Source organism: Kwoniella newhampshirensis, chromosome 4 (assembly GCF_039105145.1).
Source record: "Kwoniella newhampshirensis strain CBS 13917 chromosome 4, whole genome shotgun sequence".
NCBI lineage: Eukaryota > Fungi > Basidiomycota > Tremellomycetes > Tremellales > Cryptococcaceae > Kwoniella > Kwoniella newhampshirensis.
The window spans coordinates 1,001,339-1,024,316 of record NC_089958.1 but is presented as its reverse complement, the minus strand read 5'-3'; the positions used below and the strand labels follow the sequence as shown (position 1 = coordinate 1,024,316).

The window sequence follows — 22,978 nt, the reverse complement described above, 5'->3', positions numbered from 1 at the left end:
TGTTGAGGTGTCTGAATACTGAGCATTGATCATCACGCCCTCAGCAAATGTGAGCAGCTGCGACTAATACTCCCGGTGCCAATCTGACAAAAGAGAGAATATGTGCTAGCGCCACGATCACTGCGAGAAGACAGGTCACCATGGTAGAGGCGACCCTGTTGAAATTCTGCCTCAGCATACATCAATCAGCGTAGGTTCAGTCAGTCAGAACATGTACATTGGATCTCGGTCTGTCCCATCATTGCCACAAGCAACATGCAGAGGCATACAAGTCTGTCTATTCGAGACAAAGTTGGCAGATTTTGGCGACCACGCTTCGTAGTCACGTTTGGCGCATCGGTCAAACCGGTGCCGAACCGGTCCGGTTCTTGGAATTCGTCTTCCCGGTGGACAACATCTTCTACACCATCACCCATCTGCAAGTAGCCTTGACAGATCCTTTGTCGTTCCGGTCCATCTCGGAAGGGCTGACCGGACTGGCAAGTGTCTTCTTAAGATCCGCACAACTTCTGAAGACCAAGGCGAGAATATCAGTCAAATAAAGCTTTTCCACTCCTCAGATTCGCTAACCCTTCAACACGTACAATCTCTACTGGATCGCCTTGCTCCTACCTAGTTTCTACCTATTTGGATTAATCTTGATCATGCCTATCATTGAGCGTGAGCTCTCTGGGTTTCGACTCCCTGCCTCTCCTCCAAAAGTCGGCAGCTCCCTGACTTCCTTCACCCTCAAAACCCCGTCTTCTGGACCTTACTGCAACTTCACATACACTCTATCGTTCCCTCTCACCAACGTCTACCGAATTCTTCTCACTGGACCTGATAGACCCCAGCCTCCCCACGACAATGTTGTCCTGCCGCCCGTTTCACTCCAGTTCAAGCTCACTTCTCTGGACGAGAAGGAATGCATAGCCACGTTCGATTTCCCATCCTCAGGTCCCGACGCGTTCGATGGGACGGGACGGAAGCGAGAGCTCCACCTTTCATGGTCTGAGCATCTGCTGCTATACGTCTTCGAAGAAGTGAACGGGAAGAACATACGAATCTTGGGTGATTTGCCCAACAGGGCTTATGCTTTGACCGAACATGGTATCATGCGACATTGGTGGGTCGAGCCGGACAACCTCCATCTGGGTCTTGGGGAGAAAGCTGCCCCCATGGATCTGAGCAATCGTTCATTCACGATGCACGGATCGGATTCGGCAGCTTACGACGCATACAACACCGATCCACTGTACAAGCACACTCCATATCTGATCTCTTCGCCTAAGCCTATCAAAGAGGGTGAAGACCTGATTTCGACCTATGCGATCTATCACCCTACCAACTCGGGCGGTGTTTGGGATGTGAGACGAGAGCACGACGACCCTTGGGGTTACTTCAAAGCTTATAGGCAGGATTGGGGAGGGTTGGAAGAATGGATCTTGATAGGGAAGGGAGTGAAGGAGGTTGTCAAGACATTTGCGGAGATCGTGGGCAGACCAAGATTGGTCGGCAGGGATTGGTTGGGTTATTTGGGTGAGTAGAAGGCGGTCTCTAGGCGTCTTGAGTCTTTCATGTCACTGAACACTGGTGTGGCGACAGCATCCGGCATGGGTCTCGGAGAAAGCGACAAGCCACCAGCTCAAGACCTCCTTTCCACATGGCCAGATTTGTGCAAGAAGCACGACATTCCTTGTTCGGCAATGCATGTGAGTGGTACGGTGATTCACCGAGGAAGCGGCCTGAGATTGACTTGCAATGTAGTTGTCGTCTGGATACACGGTCGATCCTACTAACGGAAACAGATATGTCTTCACAATGAACAAAGACCGGTACCCGAACTTCAAAGCCATGGTGGGACATTTCCACAAATCAGGTATCAAGGTGGTACCCAACATAAAGCCCTGTGAGTCCGTTGCGGGATCAAGAAGACGGGGTCTTCACCAACGTGTCTTTCTTAGACGCTCTGCAAACGCATCCTCATTACAAGAGACTAGAGAAGGAAGATGCGCTATTCCATGACCCGATCATGAAGGCTTCGGTCTTGACCAGAATATGGTCTTCCGGTGTTGGTGTGTCGGAGAAAGGAAGCTGGGTGGACATGACCAGTGAAGGAGGAAGGAAGTGGTGGGCTGAGGGCGTGCAGAGCTTGATTGATTTGGGTTGTGATGGCATGTGGGAGTGAGTCTCATTCACCTCAGCTCGTTCAGCTTTGAGCAATCGACTCATGTACTCGAATTACTTAGCGACAACAACGAGTACTATCTGCACGACGACCAATTCCTCTGCAAATCTGATATGCCTCTTTCGTTCGCTTCCCCGTCCACTGGCCCCGCTACTGTTGGACTTCTTGGTCGGATGATCAACACAGAACTGATGAACTATGTCTCACATACCACCTTGTCAAAAGCCTTACCATCGAGGAGATCCTATGTGCTGACCCGATCAGGCAATGTTGGAACCTTCAAGTACGCCTGCTCCACCTGGTCTGGAGACAACTGGACATCTTGGCACAATCTTCGAGGATCTCAAGCCATTCAGCTCAATGCAGGGATGTCGCTCATGCAATCTTACGGATCCGATATCGGTGGATTTGGAGGGCTTTTGCCCAGTCCGGAAATGTTTGTCAGATGGGTCCAATTAGGAGTAACACATAGTCGATTCTGCATTCACAGCTTCAAGCCCGATAAAGATGATCCTTCAGGAGCAGCTGCGACCAATACGCCCTGGATGGTGAGTTCAAAGAAACTTTCAATACGAGCAGCACGCTCACGACCGCACAGTATCCTGAGGTCTTGCCAATCGTCCGGGAAGCTATCAAATGGCGATACGAATATCTCCCCTTCTTGTAAGTCGGAGTATTTCCGAACTCGCGGCGTCAGTATATGAGTGATTGATCATTGACAACCCCATCGTAGCAACTCCCTCATGTGGGAATCTCATCTCGATGCTACACCCAGTACTGCATGGCTCGGCTTTGGCGAATTTTCGACCGATCCTGAGCTCTACACCGACACGATTCTCAATGGATTCGACGCATGGCTTGGACCCGGATCCATACTCGTTGCCCCGGCACTGTACGAAGGCGAGCTAACACGAGATGTATACTTCCCGAAGTCATCAGCAAACGACACCAGTGTTTACTTCGACCTTCATGCCCCTTATCGCAGATATCCAGCAGGAACAAGGGCGACCATTGCAACCCCTCTTGAGCACTTCGGTCTCTTTGCGAGGGAAGGCGCTGTGATCCCTGTGGGAAAACGGTATCAGACGGTCACTCAGAAAAGTGGTCCGGCAAGGACTACACCCGACGGCGTGGACGTCCTTTTGGATTCGGAAGGCGGTGTTGTTGGGTTGGATGATTGGCGAGGTGTCCAACTTTTCCCTTCTTCTGAAGAAACCACTTACGAAGGGAAATGGACGGAAGATGACGGTATCTCTGCGGATCCAGGTAAAACGATAATCGTTGTCGAATACAAGGGTGGGAAAGACCAGGTGGAAGTGAAAATCAAATTTGAAGAACACGGGTTCGAGACACTGTGGGGAAAGACGGTGGCGGTGATCTTGCCAGTAGGTGATGAGAGGACCGTCAAAGGTGGTAAGGAGACAGTATGGGAGGGGAGAAAGGTTTGGGAGGTGCAGGTCGTCTAAGTCAAGCAAATTACTCGGATGAATTGCCCCTTCAGGTGTAGATCTTTCTCTCTCTTACCATGAGTAGAATGAGAACTGCATGATCATGCTGCTGGACTACGTCGGACCAGTCGTCCCTTTACCTATGACATCTCTGCGCTCCTTCCGCCCGTCTTCGCTCTGCCTCACCACATAGCCTTTCTCACTGACTACTCCCACCACGCACTGACGCATCATTGTCATCGTCGTCACTCTTTCCGCCCCCACGTTGCGCACGCATCCTGCCGTCTACTGCCATGATCCTCCGCCCCCCGTACCGGCTCCCCAAGTCTTCCCTTATCGTCGATGGAACGGTATTCTGAATCCACTGACAAGCGCTCTGGCATGCTCATGCGCGTTCTCTCCTCTCAAATTCGTCTTGAAGTAAACGTGGAAACCGTGTAATTTCGGATACGCATCTGTATTCGATTCGATCTGCGGGAAGAAGCTCATAGCTGTCGGCCCGAACCCGAAGCTGACCACACCCGTCAAGCTCGCCGGCGAGTTCTTCGGCGTCGAAGCTGGTGGTAAAGGTATACCTGGGAAATCTCGTAATCTGGGAAGGACAAAGTCGACGAGAGACTGGATGAAATCGTACATCGCTTCTCCTTTCAATTCGACTTTGACGGAGACAGGCATGCCCGCTCTCAATTTCCAAGCTGCCGCTGATTTCTTGGCGACGATCACCTCTACACCCGAAGAACCACTTCGCCCTCCTCCGTTGGGCGTCTCACCAGAGATCGCTCGGAAGGCAGCGATGGCAGATAATAGGGCTGATTTGTTACCGATCGCTTCTTTCACCATGGTGTGAATGATGACGGACTCGAGCTTCGGCACAGAATCAGAAGTAATTTGTGTGGTCTTCGTCCTCAGAGCACGGTTTCCTCGCATGATAGGTGGTCGAGGTCGGTTCGCTTCGTACGGTGTGAGCGACGGCTCGACGGGAGCGGGTTTGGCAGGTCGTTGGGAAAGTCGATGAGAGTATGTCATGTACATGAGGTCGGAGGCAAGGGTCGTGTTGTAGTGTTGAGAGTATCGAGATGTATGGGTAGGTCCGAGATGGATCCGAGGGAGGGTCCATTCCTCCAGCGGAGTAGGGGCGATAGAAGCGTTTGATGACGACTTTTTTGGTGATGAAGAGGAAGATGAGGACGCCGGTCGTGTGATTGAAGGGAGGACAACAGACCGACGTAAAGCAGAAGTCCGAGATGCCGAGGGGGCCATCGTCCGTAGAGGTGCGGACGACATGGTCAGTGGTGAAGGGAGTGAAAGCAATGACTTTTGTGTTGTGCAGATCACCTCAATGTCAACCAAGTTGAAAAGATCGAATTCGGTGGACGGCACAATGCGAGGAACTTTTTGGGAAGGAGCGCTCTCGGAGAATTCTGAATTAGGCGCGCGTAATATCGGTATGTAATCCAACCTGCGTCGCGTGCTGGGGGGTGTTCATGTCCATACGTGAAAGTAGTCATTCTGTTTTGAACGTCTATCTCATCTCACAGCATACTTACCGACCTCTTCAGATACGGGAAACGGTCCACATACCCCGGCTTGGGTCCCAGAAGAGGGCCGTCAAGTCATGCCTTCCCCTCCGCTCTCCCTCGTCCAATCACTCTCACCACGAATAGCGGTTCTCACATCTGAAGATGTCATCCATTCTTGTGAGGCGAATGGATGTAGAGGCTTGGAGGAGCTGTTGAGACCCTGGGAAGGAGGGACAGAGAGGGGTAAGCCAAGTTTCAAGAGCAACCTTTCTCACGCTCTGCCACAGCTGACATTGTGATCAACTCCATCTTAGTATCTATACTGTCGTCCACCCTCACACCGACGATCCACCCAACATTTCCCCTACGCTTCGTTTCATTCGAATCGGTATATACCAATCCGGCATTATCGTCACCCAATCCCGATGTCGTGGTCGATCTCATCAGTAGCTTCGTCGGTGCGAAGAAACCTGGTGAGGTCAACGACCGCTACGCATCCCAGTCCAGGTACCTCGAGCTTACTTTTGACATCTGACGCAGAGGATGAACAGCATTACCCTTTGACGCGATCTCTTCTCCTCTCTTCTCGACCGCTTGCATCTCACGAGACATTCGATCATCCCGTCGGAGTCTTGTTCGCTGTATCGACGGCTACCTCTGATCCGTTAGGAACGATCAACAGGTTGCATGCGCAAACCACCGGCTCAGCAGCGCAGAGCGTACCTTGGATGGATGGGACCAATGTCTTAAGATTCTACGTGGTCATACATGACGTGAACAGTATGGGAGATGATACGACACCGTGAGTTTCGCCGGGACCAGACACCGTGAGATGTCTCTAAAGCTTACCGACTTGACTGACAGTGCACATGAGCTGCTTGCAAATGTCAAAAAGGCCTACGGTCCTCATTCCACACTTCTAGTGATCAATTCCCAGATAGAAAGACGGATACCACCTGAATCGCCCGACGTGTCCACTCACCCAACGATACCACTTCCTCGACCCTTCACACCGGACATCGTGACTCCATCTGCCCTATCTCAAGTGTATGCTTCGGCCCTCTCCTCTCTCACCCTCTCTCCCATGGCCGCCGCCTCAGCTTCACTTGGAGGAAGAGCAGTGTCCGACACGCCTAGCACGCCCACGAAGCCTGCCAGACGGAAACTGTATGGCGCCAAATTGACTGCAGAAGACACGCAAAGATTAGCAGCTTTAGTGAGGGAATTGGTTGTGCAGAGTCTGGTACCCTGGATGGAAGCGAGGGTGAGAGAATGGAATGAGATCTATCATTCCAACAGAAGAGGAATAACTGGAAGACTGTTCGGGGCTGGGCGGAAGTTCTTTGGCAGCAGACCGAATAGTCCTGCTCCGGGAACGACGCCAACGGGATACAACACAGTCAAGGGGTATTACCCGATTTCGGCAGTGGAGGCACTATCTCGTCGTCTGGCTGACTTCGCATTCATGCTTCGCGATTACCGTTTCGCCGGCAACGTGTATGATTCCCTTCGACGTGACTTTGCGCAAGATCGAGCTATTCGATATGCGGCAGCTGCGACGGAAATGTATGGACTCTGTCTCCTGCTCTCACACAATTTCTTCCTACCATCGTCACCTCCGACCGTAGCACCGACGCCATTTACCAATCTGCAACATTCCGAAATAACGTCGTGGCTCGAACAGGCCGTCATCACCTATCATCAACGTGGACCCGCCTCGCAAATACAGTTGGATGCGTTGAGGGTCACTGTGCTGTATTATGAAGCTTGGAAGGCCTTGGGAGAATGGAGAGGTGTAGGGGCTGCGTTGGTCAAGAGTGCAGGAGAAGCGGATGAAGTGCCTAGTGCTGTTTTGATCGAGGAGGCTGCAGCTGCAGATGTCAAGGGTGGAAAGAGCACAAAAGGGCAGAGGAGAAGGGCTTTCCACTTGGTGTTGGCTGCGAGAAGATATGAAACTGCTGGACTGGTAAGTGATCATCCTGCGCAAGTCAGTGCCATAAGCTGAATTACCACATCGCACTCTTGCACAGAAAACATATTCTCGGAGATGTCTCGAACGCGCGTCAAAGATATACCGAGCTTCACCGTGGACTTCAGCTCAAGACCGGATAGAGTATTCTCTCGGCCGACAAGCGTACACTCTGGGCGAAAGCGACGTCGCAGTTGAGCACTTTTTGCGATTGTTGCGAAGAGAAGACACCGGAGTCTCAGGGTCACAAGCGGGTCCGCTGGAAGATATGGCACTTGCTTACGAGGTGAATGATTCCATTCAAACAGTGTTCGGCAGCGAGACTGATCCCCCATAGCAATTGACTGCTCATCCTGAATTACCGGCATCGTCTACGGAAAGATTACAGCTGCCAACCCCTGTTTTTGACGTCAAGAGGACTAGGATAATAGCTTCGTCGTCCCCTTCCGCTTCGGGCTCTGGTTCCTCTCGAGAGCGCTGGGTGGCGTTGGAAGCGCAAGCGCTTGGTTCATGGGATCGAAAAGGGAAGAAGCCAATGACCCTGCTACCCGACGAAAGAGGGACGGTTGTCGGAGTCGGTGGTCAGTACTAGAACATGGAGTACGTCAATCCATACTGACTGTTCATTCGTAGAATCGTTCAAGGTAGAACTCGTCGCAACCAATCCTCTCAATGCTCCTCTCACTCTCGCAGATCTGACTGTGTCATTCGACTCGTCAGACGGCGTGAACGCTGAGACTGTACCTGAAATACATCTGGAACCGTACGAAACCCGCTGCATTACGGTGTCTGCTACGCCCCGCGCCTCTGCTACCCTCCGTGTGCACGAAGTGTCGTTTATATTCCACCGCTTTTTCCCTTGTGCCCAGACCCTGGATAGGAAAGGCAAGCGCCTGCAGGTCACTAAAGCGCATAAACTCAAACCAACCTATGCTGAGGACAATAGTCTGAATATCTCCGTGTTGCCTGCGAGAGCGAGGTTGGAAGTTCAACTTGTGGGCCTACCGGAAATGGCCTATGAAGGTGAAGAAGTGGAAGCAGAATTGTTCATTAGCAATACCGGCAAGGTAGGAGTGGAGGATGTGAGAGTGATCTGGAATGAGTATGGAATGATCAGGCGGAGAAACGTTGCGACAGGTACGTCTCGGCATATCTGACAGATTGTCGTGTTGACTGTATCGCTCGACAGACTATACCGAGCATACCGATACCATTACTTCTATACCCAATCTGATCGAGACCAACGTATCAACGATACTCAAATCGGAACTTGTAAAACCAGGCGAATCTTTATCAGTACCCATCATCTTCACGGGTCTGCGTGCGGGGCCAACTGATCTTCTGGGCTTGGTCACATTCCTACCGGAAGCTAAGGAGATGACAATCGCAGAGGTGGTGGCAGTCGAGCATCATATCGATGTCCGTCCCTTGGTCGGATTGAGAGCTATGATGAAGCCGGCTGGATCGGATACAACCGACAGCATAGTCGCCCTGGAAGTAACTAATGCTTCAAGTGAGCCCGTGAGGATCGGTGAGATACGGAGTGTCAGTCCAGTGTGGATATTGGAAACATCCCACGACTTGTATGTCGACTTTGAACCGTCCAGTATGAGCCAGTCTGACGCTGATCTGACATACTTGCCAGATCCGATTCCACACTTCTGCCGAATCAAACAATTCGGACAATCCTCTCGGTCAAGAGGGACGAATTGATACCGGCCTCTTTGGACTTAGGTCAGAAGAAGGTGGTCGCGGCTCTCGGAAGATTAATACAAGGACAACCGACCGATGAGGTCTCCGCTAAACTGGACTCGTCGATCTCCCTTGCTGGTCCCCCAATTCCGTCAATCTTGGAATACGCCTACTTATCTTCGCGGCGCACCAGCCGTCTTGCTTATCTCGCCCAAAACTTCCCCACCGTCCCAAAGTCTGCGCTCTCACGTATCTTCCCCCTCATCGAGCCTTCAGATCTTGACTTGATCTTCAGCTACTCGATTCCTTCATCCAGCCAGAAAGGTCACGTCACATTGCATTCCCTCCGACCAGCTCCCGAATTCTCCTTGGTGGAGGGTCTCAGGCGAGAGGTCGAAGCAGCCATTGCGAGCGGCAGTAAAACCACGCGTACGATGTACGAGGAGACTGGGAGGTTGAGGAGGGTTTTGATGGACAGTGTCCTTGAGGGATGTATTGCGAGAGAAGGCGATCCAGTCATAGTAAGGATCAGAATAGGTGAAGGAAAGAGAGGAGTGGTTGAGCACGACTTTGCGAATGGGTGAGTTGCTGCCATCACTCAAGCTCTGCACTCAGCTGATCGTGGTCGAACTCTGCAGCGCAACACGGATTCCAGTAGTGTTCGAATTCCAGAACAGATCACTCTATCTTCCCGTCCGCTACGTCATGAAGCTACCTATCCCTTCAACTCAGCAGCAAGACACGTCGATAAGTCAACCTCATTTCATCGGAAACCTGTCCCACAGAGGAATGATGTCGGCTGGAAGCAAAGAGGAAGTGAATACGGAGATATGGGTGCATGAGCCTAGTCTGGTGAATCTGGAAGGATGGGAGTTGACTGTGGAGACGGGAGAGCCTCTTGCCGAAGTCGAAGAGGGAGAGTGGAGAGCGAGGATGAGCTGGAGTAGACGGGGCGGGGAGAAGATTGTTCAAGTGGTGCAGAAGGCATAGTCACGTCATTCTTGTTGTGCGTCGCGGATGGCATACACACATATCAAACTTGTTGTAGCATATGATGCATCCACGTGCCAGGATGACATTCTTCTACTTTGCGTAAGGAGCAGCGGTGACGTTAGGAGTACCGACGATCCTAGGCGGGGATGAGTGGAAGGCGGTCATTGGGATCTACAGTGATATCAATTACCAACATTCTCGCATTGATCGCTTTCGGGATGGTCAATGGGTAAGATTCCCGAGCCACGGGAGAATGTGTCAAAACGATGACTTCATAACTTGATGGTCATGATCTCGCGAGAGATATCTGTATGTTGTGCGGCGTTATAGCTGGACTCTGAAGGGAGATACAATAGTATGGACCCTCCTGAGTTGTCCCAATTTCCTCGAGAGAATCATCTCCATGCAGGGTATTACTGCAGGTAGAAAAAACCAAAGAGAAAAACAAACGCGCGCCACTCACGATCATCTTCTCAATGTCACGTGAGCAAGATCACCGATGTATGAGGATATCGCCGAACCAGCCATGAGATAACGCCGAATCATGATCCCAAGATCACATCATCGGAGAATTAACCCTGTAGTAGTCAGTTTTGTTATTTGCCACTGCCCCCTTGGGCCGCCTCATCTTTCTCTCCTCGGGGGACACACAAACACCTCGAGCATACATAAACCCTCAGCCCATTTCTTCATTCTCTCTCTCTTCTCTTTCCAACGAACAAACTTCTCTCCCACTCTCTCCTTCTAACCCCCAACAAACACTCATCTTATACAATGTCTGGTCGAGGAAAAGGTGGTAAAGGTCTGGGCAAGGGTGGTGCCAAGCGACACAGGAAGGTGCTTCGAGACAACATCCAGTGAGTGATCCGTCCCGTCTTGCATCATCATCACCGTCATCATCGAGTGACATGTCACTGATACTCTGCTCTTTGACTCCAGGGGTATCACCAAGCCCGCTATCCGTCGTCTCGCCCGACGAGGTGGTGTCAAGCGAATCTCCGGTTTGATCTACGAGGAGACCCGAGGTGTCCTCAAGATCTTCCTTGAGAACGTCATCCGAGACTCGGTCACCTACACCGAGCACGCCAAGAGGAAGACTGGTGAGTCGCATCTCTCTTTCTCTCATCGATCCACCCATCGTATCCGACGCTGATCCTGGTATTCTTCGCTTTAGTCACTTCCCTCGATGTCGTCTACGCTCTCAAGAGACAAGGCCGAACCCTTTACGGTTTCGGTGCTTAAACATCTTAAACCACACATCGTTTGGAGGAGTTTGGCTTTATTTCACATCGGTCAGGGGAGAACGGAGGAGGACGAGGGAAGGGAGGATCTATTCGTTTTTGATACTTTCTTTATTATCTCACATGCCGGGTTGTAAAGGTTGACCGATGCCATACCTGTGCTTTCTCACTGCAAGTCCGTGCTGTATTTCGCAAGTCTCTCGCTTAGCAATCATCCAATGAAACAAACATCTAACGGGTAGACTGATGGCACAATGGGGACTTGCTAGAAGGCCGTGGGCATTGACGAGGTCAACGAAGTCGCGGCAGCCCCTCTGGCTTTCAGTGATCTCACGATTAACGCCGCGATTCTCCGCAGAGAAGGAGTACACGAGATACAGTCATCGGTAGTCACGGGATCTTTGGATGCGACAACCCGGGCAGAGTACTGAAGCTTGTGGCAGAGTTGTGGCGACCGATATTGTCCAGCATTTGTTATCTTGACTTCTGAACGCAACTTTTGATCAAATATGTGCATGGAACATCACCTCCCAGCCACTACTTCTTCTTCCCTTTCTTCTTGTTCGGCGTAGACTGCGATGAATGAGTTTGTAAATCAGCGAAAACCGGCCCAGGTCCGGATCGATCATCTCCGCTCACCTTGGAAGGGGTACTAGTCGCGCTTGCGGTGGGACTCGCACCAATAGCCGGGGAATCGTTCTTGGACGATCCTCCACTTCCCGCACTTCCTCCTACCGTGGCTTCCGAAACAAGACTAGGTGTACTTGCTCCCGAGGGTACTTTTTGAGGTGAAGCGACTTGACTGGTGGGCTGGGAAGGAGGAGTGATGGCGTTGGACGATTGTGCTTGGATTTGAGGTTGGGCTGGAGGATTAGGGGAGTTGGGAAGGTATTTCCGTCGCAGGGCGATACGTTTTTCTGTTCGAGATGAAGACGTGCATGATCAGCTTTATTGCGATGACCTTATCACTCGTGCGTAGTGAGCCCCTCGTTCAGTTCACAAGGGCAGGAGAGTCCCAAGGTGAGATCCCTCAAAACGATGATGATACCAGTGCGAATAATCGTCAGAGCACCCACCTTCCACCGCCTTGATCTTTGGAATACTCATGACTGTCTCTCTCGTCTTTTCCGCCTGAGCCATCTCCGTAGCAGTCGCAAAGATGACCTGACCCCAACCCTGTCTGAACGTGTTCGCTTCCGAAACCACGTCGACGATCTCCGCCTCCAACTCCTTTTCAGCAGCTGCGAATCTGGCCATCGTATCGTCCCCTATCAAGCCGCGAGTATGTAAGTTTGTCAGAGCGATCTTGTCGTCTCGGATCCTCCAGATGCGCTTGACGTCGGTCGTCGCTCGTACCAAAAGGGCGGACTTGAGTAACGAGTCGGGGATTTGTTCAGAGTTCGGATTGGAGATTAGGGAGATGTATAGTTCTCGAGTGGGGTGAGTGGGGAACCATGGTTCGAATGAGGTCTTTTCGGCTGTTACGAATACAGGAGTGTCAGTGCCATTGCCGGTGCGACTGCAGAAGAGGAGGCAGCTTGGATGTATGCAGGCCGTCGGAAGAAGAAAGGAAGCTTCAGTCGTAGACCCACCAGCTCGTCGTTTCCTGTACACTCGAGAGAAGATCGCGAGCGCAGTGACAAGCACCGTTATATATGCGATCGGGACGATCAACGAGGTGGCCATGGTGAGCTGCGCTCGCTCTGTTTGCAGTACAACTGGCGGATTGAATGCACACGACTAACTTGTTGTATCTGGATGTGTTCCACGGTGGCTTCGACGTGGATGCGGACATAAGTAGTCACATGCGAAGGGGACGTGTAAGAATGAGGGGATGAATTAAATTCCTCGAAAGTGATGATGCAACGCGTAAGGACATGCATCCTCTCTTTTGAACAGTCTGCTGGGCTCGCGTTCGATGGAAAATATATGCATGTTGACACTGACAGATCGCGTACAGTCACGACAAGCGGAACACGATCGTCATGGAGCTGGAGTCTGATACATACGATGTGGTTGTGCTGGGGACAGGGCTGGCGGAGAGCATCGCCGCTGCATCCTTAGCCAAAGCAGGCAAGACGGTCCTCCACCTCGACCCAAACGAATATTACGGTGGCGAACAAGCCAGTCTGACTCTCGATGAGCTCATAGAGTGGTCCACGAATCAGGAGTCGTCGTCTTCATCATCATCATCATCATCATCATCATCATCACAAGCCTCGTCATCGACCGGCGTATCGTATTCCAATCTTTCCACAACACCGCTCACACCGTCACTCACAAATGATCGACGTCGCTACGCCTTGTCCCTCTTCCCTTCCCTCCTACCTTCAAGAGGTACATTGATCGATACGCTGATAGCTTCAGACGTGAGCAAATACGTCTCATGTCGTTTACTCGACTCTGTCAGTATCTGGGATGAGGCAAAGGGGGAAAGTAGAAGAGTACCAGGGAGCAAGGAAGAGGTGTTCAAGGACAAGAGTGTGGGGTTGATCGATAAGAGACGATTGATGAAGTTTTTGATGTTCGCTGGCGGCGAGTTTGAGCATGATGAAGTGATCAAAGGTCAGTCTCCTCGATGCTCCCGCATCTTTCCATGATCGATTGACTGATCGCTGAACCCCTAACTTAGGCAAAGAGACGCAACCGCTTCTGGACTTTTTACAAGAGGCATTTTCTATTCCTCCTTCCCTCGCCACATCGATAACGTACGCCATCGCACACTGTTTTTCGCCTCGAGACGAAACATTGCCCGCGTTGGTACGCACAAGACGCTATCTTCGATCAATAGGGCGATATGGACCCTCGCCATTCCTTGTTGGACAATATGGTGGTGCAGGCGAGGTTGCACAGGGCTTTTGTCGGTGGGTTCGACTTTCCCCTTAGCATCGAATGTGATTCAGGATCTATGCTTACAGACGGACCGCCACTCAAACCATAGGGCCTGTGCTGTCTTTGGAGGTACCTACATCTTGGGGGCATCTGCTAAACCAGAATCAATTGAGAGCACCGATATCGGTGTAACTATCAAAATACCTTGTCATCCTCGACCTGTCACGACCTCGCATCTCATTTCGTCATCGAACCACCTCCCTTCGTCTCTTGTCACTCCCTTGGACCCTCCGATATCATCGACGGAGGAAGCTCTCATAACAGCCGAGTGTGTGGCTATCGTATCTTCCCTGCCCGAAGCGCTAAGACGGCGAAAGCCGATTGAAGCGGACGAGACAGCTCAGAACGAGGATGAAGAAGCAGACGCAGTAGAGGAAAACGATGATACCGCGGTGATACTGTTCCCGCCCGAGGGAGATAATGACTTGGTGAGATGTTTCGTCATGGGCGAAGGAACTGGTAGTTGTCCGTCTGGTCAATGTGAGCTCAGGGTTTCATCCTGCGAACGAGAGGCAGGACTGAGCAGCTCATTCTTTCATCAGTCGTCCTGTACTTCAGCACCCCTGCGACATCAACCTCCAATCCCTCGGATCTTCTCAAGAGATATCTGAATCGATTATCTCCTGAACCTCTTTTCGAAGCATACTACCTATCCCACCGTCCCTCCCCCTCGATCAACGCCGACATCGCTCCTGCAACCGCGGCTTCCGGTGTTGTGATTCTGTGTCCATATAGCGGTGGAGAGCTACTTACAGAGGGACTCGATTGGGAGGCAAAAGAAGGTGAAAGAGCGTACTATGCTACTATGGGAGAAGGGACAGAGGAAGGAAGGGGTTTCTTTGAGAAGGGGGAGAGCGAGGAGGAAGAGATGGGTATTGGGGAGGACGATCTATGATCATTCCCTTGATAGTGTCTGCTGCGCTTTGCATGCAGTCTGCCTGACAAGATCTGCACCTTATCCCGCACCATGTCGAGCGAACTGTGACAGAATCTTCCAGCGGAGTCTGTTCGGGGCGATATCAAGCAATGATAATGTCAAACACGTCCTTGGCGGCGATACCCGACGGGGTTGCATTCGTCATGACGAGGTGTTTTCTTCCTCGATAGCGCAAAATGTTTGATGCATGGGACAGCCCATCAAAACGATTTCGTCTGCCTGTTATCTGTTGTCGCCCCCTGTCTACCAGAAGTCACTTCTCTCCTGGGCGCGCCCGAGTCTTACAGATCAGTCCCGTCCACCTTCTAGCTATCACGAGCTCGACCAGATGGCCAGATCTGGTACCTCCACTTCCACCTCCTCATCCCTCCTCCACCAAACGCAATACATCGTCCAAGGTCTCATCTCAGGAAGATATCAGAGCATCCCCACATTCTTCCCTCCTTCCGCACTGGAGATACGTCATGCTAGGAGATCGTGGGCGGAGCTTTGGAGAAGTCATGCGGAGGATGTGGAGGCATTCCTTAGACGGATACAGGGTAGGAGGGAGATGAACGGCGATATGATGAGAGTGTTGGAAGGGTTGAAAGGGCATTGTCTACCTTTGGAGCTGGACGTGAGTGATTGACATTGTCTGCATTTCATCCTCTACTCTTCCTGCTGCTAGACCTGATATAGAATCCGTGATATGCATTCATTGACGCTTTTCGACCACTCTCTTAGCCTAGCATGAATGTGCCCATAACAACGCTCTCCTCCCTCATTCCCGACCTCAAAGTCGACATAGACACTCTACTAGACTCACCGCCTTTCCGACCTTTCTCATACGAGGACGCACATGTCCTCGCCCTCTGTCAATGGTTCAAATCGTCATTCATGAGGTGGATCGACCCCGTCCCATGTCCCAGGTGTTCAGGTCCTACACATGCGGTCGGTTCGGTCTCTCCCACAGATCAAGAAAGATCGGATGGGGCGGAGAGAGTCGAGCTGCACGAGTGTGATGATGAAGAGGGCTGCGGGGGTAAGAGACGGTTTGGGAGATATGGGAAGATCGGGACTTTGCTCAGGACGAGAGAAGGGAGGTGCGGTGAATGGGCTCATCTGTTCTATGTCTTCTTGCGAACGATTGGAATCAAGGCAAGGTATATCTGGAACAGGTGAGACTTTCTCCTCGCGACCGAGAACGAGACCGTCCATTGTGATACAAGATGGAGACTATGATGGAAGGGACACTGCGAAAGGAACACGGTGACAGAGGAAGACTGACGAGTACCACTCCTTCCAGCGAAGATCACGTATGGTGTGAATATTGGTCACCTTCTCAAGAACACTGGGTCCATGTGGATTCATGGTACGTGTAAATATCGCCATCGCTCCTACTTCCGCTGACCATTCGACTTCACGATCAGCGAAGGAGCGACCAACAGGCCTCTGCTGTACGCTCGTGGCTGGGGAAAGAAACAGGCTTTTTGTCTGTGAGTCGCCTGGTTCATAGTGATCCTAATCTCGCTGAGAACATACTTCGCGTTTAGTGCTTTCGGACAATATGGTGCAGAGGATGTGACACGAGCGTATGTCGATGATTTCCACGGGGCATGTCGTCAGAGGAGACGTGCAAAAGGATGGAAAGAGGCAGAGCTACGCAGGGTGAGTCTTTTCGCGTCTGCCCTTCTATGCATCACCTATATCAGAAGACCGTGATGGTATACTACGGCATAACATAACAAAGCTGACTGAAACGCCGACATTAGGCACTATACGCATGCACAGTGGCGCTCCGTCTCAGGATGAGTGGTTCCCAACGCTCGAGCCTGGAAGAGATGGACCATAAGCAGTCACTTTGGATAAACGACGAAGATCGGAGATCGAAAGAAGCTGAGAGCGTCGATTTAGGTGGGAGAGTGTCAGGCCCTGAGGACTGGAGAGCTATGCGGGATGAAATGGGGCTAGTGAATGAGGTCAAGAAGCCAGCATACAAGGGTACGTGGACGGAACTGTTCCTCCTCTTGCTTCCCATTTCTTCTTTTCATCACCGTCAACTTTTCTCCGCTCGCAATTTACATCTGCGGGTATTCTAACTCTCCCTTCACAGTAAAGCAACTCTTGCAAACGAGGAACGAAGACCTCTCCATCTTCGGCAACGCCAGCTTGGTCGGAGATACCATCCTCCTCACCTCGTCATCGAGCCAAACATCAGCTGTTTTCCACCCAAACTCATTATCCCAGACAGCCAGCTACAGGGTGAAGCTGTCCTTTCGGTTGATATCCCCTCCCGGAGCTGGAGAAGCGGATGGGATCGCGTTGGTGTTCACGTCTGAGAAGGGCCTGGGTCTGGGAGGGTATGGTTTGGGATACTCGGGTGTGGGCGGACGAGGCGATTTTGCTGTTGAGAGTGAGTGCTATCTCGTGTTCGTCCCGTCGTCTCATGGACCGAAAACACTGATAACACCGTCACAGTCGATACGTACCGATCTCAAGATAAAGCTTCCGACCCGCCAACACCTCACATATCAGTACACAGTCCCCCAGACGCCCATCATCGTCATTCAATTGCGTGTACATCCCCCAACTCCATACCGTTCCTCAGCGATGGCAGGGTATACGACCTCGAAGTTTTGTACTATGCCTCGAGTAGACGTTTAAGGGGATTCCTGGGTCTACCAGCGGGACAAGGGGAGTTGGAGTTGTTTGATGTGAACGTCTCGGAAGGTGAGGGCAAAGACTGGTTTGTGGGTGTCACGGGATCTTGTGGCGGTCTGTGGCAGAAGGTGAGTTGAGTTGGGCGAGTCGAAATGGGAAGGGAATGTAACGATACTGATTGTTTCGATTGTGTGGTGGTAGCAAGAGATATTGGAATGGCTCCTCGAGGAGATCGAATTTGCACACGAGGTAGAAGGACAAAGCCTTGAGGGGCTCGCTGAGGAGACGGATGATCTTTGAGGTGAACGTAATGTATGTGGTTTGTGCATCTCGAAAACTGATTTCTTTGTAGTCTCTTGCAAACGTAGTATATACAAGCATGTATTCATACATTATATACCACTTTGTGATAATATTTACCCTGTTGCAATTGACGGAAGTCGCGAGACTCTGATCTTGCATGCAGGTTGACAGGTACGATGTACTCGTGCAGATCAGTGTCCGAAAATCCTCTTGGCCTCATAAGGCTCATCGATCACTTTGATCTCCTCCGGAGTAAGCACCACAGCCAAACCCTGTATGAGATCATCAAGCTTCTCCAGACTCGTGACACCGACGATCGGAGCTGTGATGAATGATTTCGACAGACTCCAAGCTAGGGCGATCTGGGCCATCGAGACTTTCTTCTTCTCGGCGATGGACTGGATTGCCATGATGACCGCTTGATCGGCAGAGACGAGGGGTGGATAGCAAGAGCGGGAAGCGGTGGATGTGTGTCGCTCGGTCTTGGGTTTGGTCGAGGTCGAGGTCGTTGACGGTCGAGTGAGCGGTACGTGAAAGAGGGAAATTGAAGAGGGCTGTCAGCTGACACCTTTGCCTGGGTAAATATATGAAAACAGGCTGAATTTGACGTAGAGTGAGAGGGAGGGTGTGTCGCAGTTTGATTTGTCGGGGTGATATTATGCGTACACGAGAGGAAAAAAATGCAACACACCTCCTCCCGCAAGGGGTGACCAGGGTATACAGCCTACTCCGAAATGTTGAAGAGTAGGCATCATCTCGCGTTCTTCCTGAGAACAAACAATTCTCAGATCAGTTCAATGAGACCGATGTGGTGTGATCTCTCGGCAGAAGAAAGCAGAGAAAAGGCAAAGCAAAGGACTGATCTACCGCTCGTTATCGATATTAAGATAGGACTGGACTTACCTCTCGATAGATGGCATTGTGGTAATTCTGCATCGAGATGAGTGGTGTCAACTTGTGCTGAATGGCGTATTCTGTAAGGTACCACGACATAATATGCGTACAGATCAGCAAGGTTGCAACCTGACTGCACATCATTTCCACGGACTTCTGTACCACTTACGCTGCATCACTTGGAACTGCCAAGCGTAACAGCTGCTCGTGCCCAGATACCTGGCGTGTCCAGCTTGTACGATATCTTGAAGAGCTTGCATCGTCTCCTCGATAGGTGTGTCAGGATCGTACCGATGACACTGGCGGTGGCGGTGGTCTCCCCCGCATCAGTAGCTGAACGAGGGTCAGTTGGGAGAAATGGAAACCAAGACTCACCTGGTACACATCGATGTAGTCGGTTTGAAGTCGCTCCAAAGAATCTTTGACAGCAGCGAAGATCCTCTGGCAGGGATCAAGCAGCGTCAGTCAGTCGCTATAGCAGCTACAGCAGGTGGTCTGTGAGTCGATGAAATCCCAAACTCAACTCACCTTTCGAGACAGTCTGCTATTGTTGACGAACCCGGCAGGACCGTACCTCTTCTCGTCGCCGAATTGGAAATACGTCTTGGTCATGATAACCACGCTTTCACGAGGGATCTCGTAGGTCTTGAGGAACTTTCCGAGAATCTCCTCGGAACGACCAGAGGAATAGGTATCGGCCGTGTCGAACGTCTACAATAAGTTAACACAAGGGAAGGGCAAGGCGGGGTCAGTCAAGTGAAACTATACCTGGTCGTGCCCAAGCAGATCGGACGAGCAGGCTTGCTCCAGAGACGTTGTAGTAGCAGCATCGTGCAAGTCCATTGCAAGAGAGACAGGCGGACAGGCGGACTCACGTTGATACCAGCATCATAAGCATGTTTGAGATGTTTCAACGCCTCTCCTTCTCCCAACATCCAACCCTTCCCTTCTTGAGGTCGCTTGAGACCATAGCTCATACACCCCAAGATGAGTTGAGACACCTGACCAGGGGTCGATCGGAACATGGACACAGTCAGTTCAATATCATGTGGTGAAGTAACTTTAAAGTCGTTGCCAATATGACGAGTCGGAAGTCGATTTGATCCACCTTCAATCCGCTCTTGCCCAATCGGACATATCTCATCTTGTTGACGGCTGCTGGGATAGACATGATTCCGTGGTCAGTATCCAACGAAAGTAGCACGACGAAGCACCACATCGACAGCAATGCATTCGAGGTCAAAGGTCCGGTCCTTATATATCCATCGAACATGATAACGTAAAGAAAGATGCATCCATGGATGACTAACTTTACATCTCCGACCTTTCTACAGTCATCAAGCTGATAACTTCACTTTCACAGAGGTCCAGATGCGTCAGCTTGCGTAACGACCGAGTAACGTATCATCCATCATAACGTATCATCCATCATCCGTCATCCATCATCGCATCCATCTCTCTAAAGGTCAAGGACGACGATAAGATTCAATCGACACGTGTTTCGGTATTCCAATTTGAATTTGATCCCGCTGATCACTGACTCTGGAACGCCTCGCTGGCATCTGGCAGTCTGTCTGTCGGGAGAGAGAGAGCTCGCCAAGATACATCTCAATCGGCAGTCTTCAGCCGCCTACGATCTACACCACGCCATTGGACCGAACCGAGACCAAGCCACGCAGAGCAGCTACAGACCGTCGTCGTAGAACAGAATTCCTGCTTGCCTGAGATCGGGATTCGACCGAACGCACCACTTGGCTAGCCCATCACATACCGTCATATCATCACGTCTCATCATGGTGAGTGCAAGTGTCCCACTCGTGCTGGGCTGGGACCGGTATATCACGACCACTTATCGGGTACCGGGAGAAAGCGAGCTATGATCATGATCGGCTAATTGACTCTCGCTTTCTCATGGGCACTCTGTTGCATCTTGGTCGTCCTTAACCCCAATAATCAATCTTCGACATACCTCCCCCCCTCTATCGACTCAACGACCAACGACCGACATCTCCTCCTCGACTGACAATTCCACCTTCCTGCACCACAGCCCACAAACGCCGATATCAGACGTAAGAACGCGAACTTTGCCGCTCGAGCTCAAGCGGGCAAGAAGACGGCGAGACCACCCCGTTCGGCGCAGAAACGGAGTGTGGCGACATGGGTTCTGATCGCGATGGGGTTTCTGGTCGTGGGCGGGAGTGAGTGTAGTTCTTACATTGCTTTGATAGTCTGTAGAAAGGGAGGTATAGCAATTGTTATGCCTAAGACTTGTGACGACATTGGTGGTTGTGGACACTGCATTCTCGGGGCTTAGTGAAATGCGGGATTACTTGGCGATGAGCACTGCTGATTTTGTCTTGTTGCTTGCAAATTAGCTGTTGTCGAATTGCTCAGATTACTGATTTTCGGTTCATTCTGATGGAGTGTGCGTGGAGGATTTGGACGAGGTGAGTTGGACCAGTCCTACCTACGAGATCGGGAGAGCCGACACTGACATTGCCTCATAGTTGTGATTTAGAGCGGAGCTTCGAGTCGGTCGGCCCAAAGCCACTGTATATACCCATAATGTTTTAAAATGCAACACTGGATACAGGTGTCATTCGGCATACATTGTCCATTAGGGAATACCCTCTTCCCTCCTTTCGATCATCTATATCAGATCTTCAACCCCCTCTTCCACACCCAGATCCTCATCCGATTCGCTCTCTCCCTCCCCCCCTCTATCTCCTCTTCTATCTCTCCTCCCAACGACCCACACCATCTGTCCAAAAGGCCATGTATGTCTTTTCTTCCCATACTCCCACTTCCAATCGAATTCCTCTTTCCCTCCTCCCCCTTCGAGATGAAAGTTCAGCGAAGCTAGATTGACGAGTCGGAGCAGGTGCGGGATGGACCGGGATCTGTAAACTGAGAGTATGCCGTCTAGAACAAGGAGAAGGGGTATTATAGGGACGATGTATGTGAAAAATAGCGTGGCTGGAGACAAATGGGCGTCAAAAGCTCGATCAGTGCTCGGACAATCACATGATTGGCTTGGGCGACGTGATTTCGAGGACGACAGCGACGTGTCGAGCGCCGTTGTCACCGGATGAAGGTCAATCTCACTCACTCCATGTTGGCCGTTGAAACGGTAAGAGCAGCCATGAAAGCGGTCCAAGTAGAGCCACCATGAGCAAGCTGGCGAGATCAGATTGTTGCAGCTCGAAAATGCTGCGATCGTGCTCAGCGTCAACAGTCAAGTCATGCACAAGGCGAGCCACCTGTCCTCCATGGTACCGTTCTTCCAATGTGACTATTGGACACCTTCCATCATGACCGTCACTGCCTTGGAGATCCCCTCCTGCTACATCACCGTACTCTTGCGCCACGCAAGAAACACTCACCACATCCCTTCCGCACCCTCAAAAGCATCTACCATCACTCTCCTCGCACTATCTTCCCCGAATTGGTGAAATGTGGAGAAGAAGGTACGTAGATGTCTCTGGCCTCTGATGATCGCCTGAGAGGCAGTTGCATGTCTCGCATCGACCGATTCGGGGATGTATAATACGCTTGATGATGAAGCAGATGGAGGTGAGGGTGAAGATGAAGATGTAGTCCAGGAAGTTGAGTTCGTGAGGACAAATCGAATAGGTCGTTTTGATATTGATTGACGATGTTGGCTGAGTAGACGAGGAAGGCGAAAAAAGCCGGTCAGCTTCACAGCTTTTCTTCAATAAAGTAGCTAGCTATACAGGAGCCAGCGATGGCTGAATTCCACACGTTGACAACATATATCGATGGGTCTCACGATTCATTGCACAGGACAGATCGGATATGACCACACCATTTCCAAGCCGCGTCCTCCGTTTGTCACCAAAGCACAGAAGCACAGATATCTCAAATGGAGAGGATATCCTAGACGGCGATAGAACTCACTTGATCTTCCTCTCAACAGCCAATGCAGGACCTCCACTTCCTCTACCAGCTGCACCACCAAAATCAACCACTCCAACTTCCTCTTCCTTGGCCCCATCCTCCTCCTCCTCCTCGATACTCTCCAATACACCGCTCAACACCTCTGCAGCCATGTCGTACGGCGCCCCATGGGGCTGGATGATGGGGATCGGTCTCGTCCATAGGAAATCGAGCATCGTGTGAATGGGTTCGGTCAGATATGGGGGACATAATGAGGGATCTGTGAGAGACATCAACCATGGTCGATGGTATGGGAGCTGCATGAGGACTCGGCGAGGGAGAGGTAAAGTGGGAGAGCGGGACCAAGGCGTCAGAATGGCTATGG

General features: G+C 51.3%; 9 protein-coding genes across 9 annotated transcripts; 5 read left to right on the top strand and 4 right to left on the bottom strand.

The window, feature by feature from the left end:
* Positions 1-644: 644 nt before the first annotated feature.
* Positions 645-3,633, top strand: IAR55_002368 (uncharacterized protein; the record flags this gene model as incomplete). Its single annotated transcript, XM_066945482.1, has 7 exons — positions 645-1,518; positions 1,585-1,691; positions 1,747-1,888; positions 1,944-2,163; positions 2,229-2,715; positions 2,766-2,830; positions 2,901-3,633. The coding sequence occupies 7 exons, from the start codon at positions 645-647 to the stop codon at positions 3,631-3,633; spliced, it is 2,628 nt and encodes an 875-aa protein (XP_066804171.1).
* A 315-nt stretch (positions 3,634-3,948) lies between these two features.
* IAR55_002367 (mitochondrial 54S ribosomal protein uL5m) lies at positions 3,949-4,899 on the bottom strand (the record flags this gene model as incomplete). The annotated part of the gene is made up of 1 exon (XM_066945481.1): positions 3,949-4,899. The coding sequence occupies one exon, from the start codon at positions 4,897-4,899 to the stop codon at positions 3,949-3,951; it is 951 nt and encodes a 316-aa protein (XP_066804170.1).
* A 331-nt stretch (positions 4,900-5,230) lies between these two features.
* IAR55_002366 (uncharacterized protein) lies at positions 5,231-9,786 on the top strand (the record flags this gene model as incomplete). Its single annotated transcript, XM_066945480.1, has 10 exons — positions 5,231-5,378; positions 5,450-5,608; positions 5,676-5,937; positions 6,000-7,101; positions 7,166-7,390; positions 7,442-7,685; positions 7,738-8,241; positions 8,294-8,687; positions 8,750-9,376; positions 9,435-9,786. 10 exons carry the CDS (start codon positions 5,231-5,233, stop codon positions 9,784-9,786), a joined length of 4,017 nt encoding a protein of 1,338 aa, XP_066804169.1.
* Positions 9,787-10,563: 777 nt separating this feature from the next.
* Positions 10,564-11,031, top strand: IAR55_002365 (histone H4; the record flags this gene model as incomplete). Its single annotated transcript, XM_066945479.1, has 3 exons — positions 10,564-10,646; positions 10,729-10,889; positions 10,964-11,031. The coding sequence occupies 3 exons, from the start codon at positions 10,564-10,566 to the stop codon at positions 11,029-11,031; spliced, it is 312 nt and encodes a 103-aa protein (XP_066804168.1).
* A 536-nt stretch (positions 11,032-11,567) lies between these two features.
* On the bottom strand, positions 11,568-12,716 carry IAR55_002364 (uncharacterized protein; the record flags this gene model as incomplete). Its single annotated transcript, XM_066945478.1, has 4 exons — positions 11,568-11,603; positions 11,670-11,947; positions 12,107-12,508; positions 12,623-12,716. The coding sequence occupies 4 exons, from the start codon at positions 12,714-12,716 to the stop codon at positions 11,568-11,570; spliced, it is 810 nt and encodes a 269-aa protein (XP_066804167.1).
* A 299-nt stretch (positions 12,717-13,015) lies between these two features.
* On the top strand, positions 13,016-14,817 carry IAR55_002363 (uncharacterized protein; the record flags this gene model as incomplete). The annotated part of the gene is made up of 4 exons (XM_066945477.1): positions 13,016-13,595; positions 13,663-13,894; positions 13,972-14,402; positions 14,465-14,817. The coding sequence occupies 4 exons, from the start codon at positions 13,016-13,018 to the stop codon at positions 14,815-14,817; spliced, it is 1,596 nt and encodes a 531-aa protein (XP_066804166.1).
* Positions 14,818-15,187: 370 nt separating this feature from the next.
* On the top strand, positions 15,188-17,799 carry IAR55_002362 (uncharacterized protein; the record flags this gene model as incomplete). The annotated part of the gene is made up of 9 exons (XM_066945476.1): positions 15,188-15,475; positions 15,583-16,016; positions 16,145-16,210; positions 16,269-16,334; positions 16,392-16,506; positions 16,611-16,839; positions 16,952-17,251; positions 17,317-17,627; positions 17,701-17,799. The coding sequence occupies 9 exons, from the start codon at positions 15,188-15,190 to the stop codon at positions 17,797-17,799; spliced, it is 1,908 nt and encodes a 635-aa protein (XP_066804165.1).
* A 194-nt stretch (positions 17,800-17,993) lies between these two features.
* IAR55_002361 (uncharacterized protein) lies at positions 17,994-19,840 on the bottom strand (the record flags this gene model as incomplete). Its single annotated transcript, XM_066945475.1, has 8 exons — positions 17,994-18,356; positions 18,492-18,569; positions 18,706-18,776; positions 18,866-18,995; positions 19,072-19,137; positions 19,225-19,407; positions 19,572-19,697; positions 19,805-19,840. 8 exons carry the CDS (start codon positions 19,838-19,840, stop codon positions 17,994-17,996), a joined length of 1,053 nt encoding a protein of 350 aa, XP_066804164.1.
* Positions 19,841-21,346: 1,506 nt separating this feature from the next.
* IAR55_002360 (uncharacterized protein) lies at positions 21,347-22,886 on the bottom strand (the record flags this gene model as incomplete). Its single annotated transcript, XM_066945474.1, has 4 exons — positions 21,347-21,672; positions 21,806-21,906; positions 22,080-22,358; positions 22,615-22,886. 4 exons carry the CDS (start codon positions 22,884-22,886, stop codon positions 21,347-21,349), a joined length of 978 nt encoding a protein of 325 aa, XP_066804163.1.
* Positions 22,887-22,978: the final 92 nt, after the last annotated feature.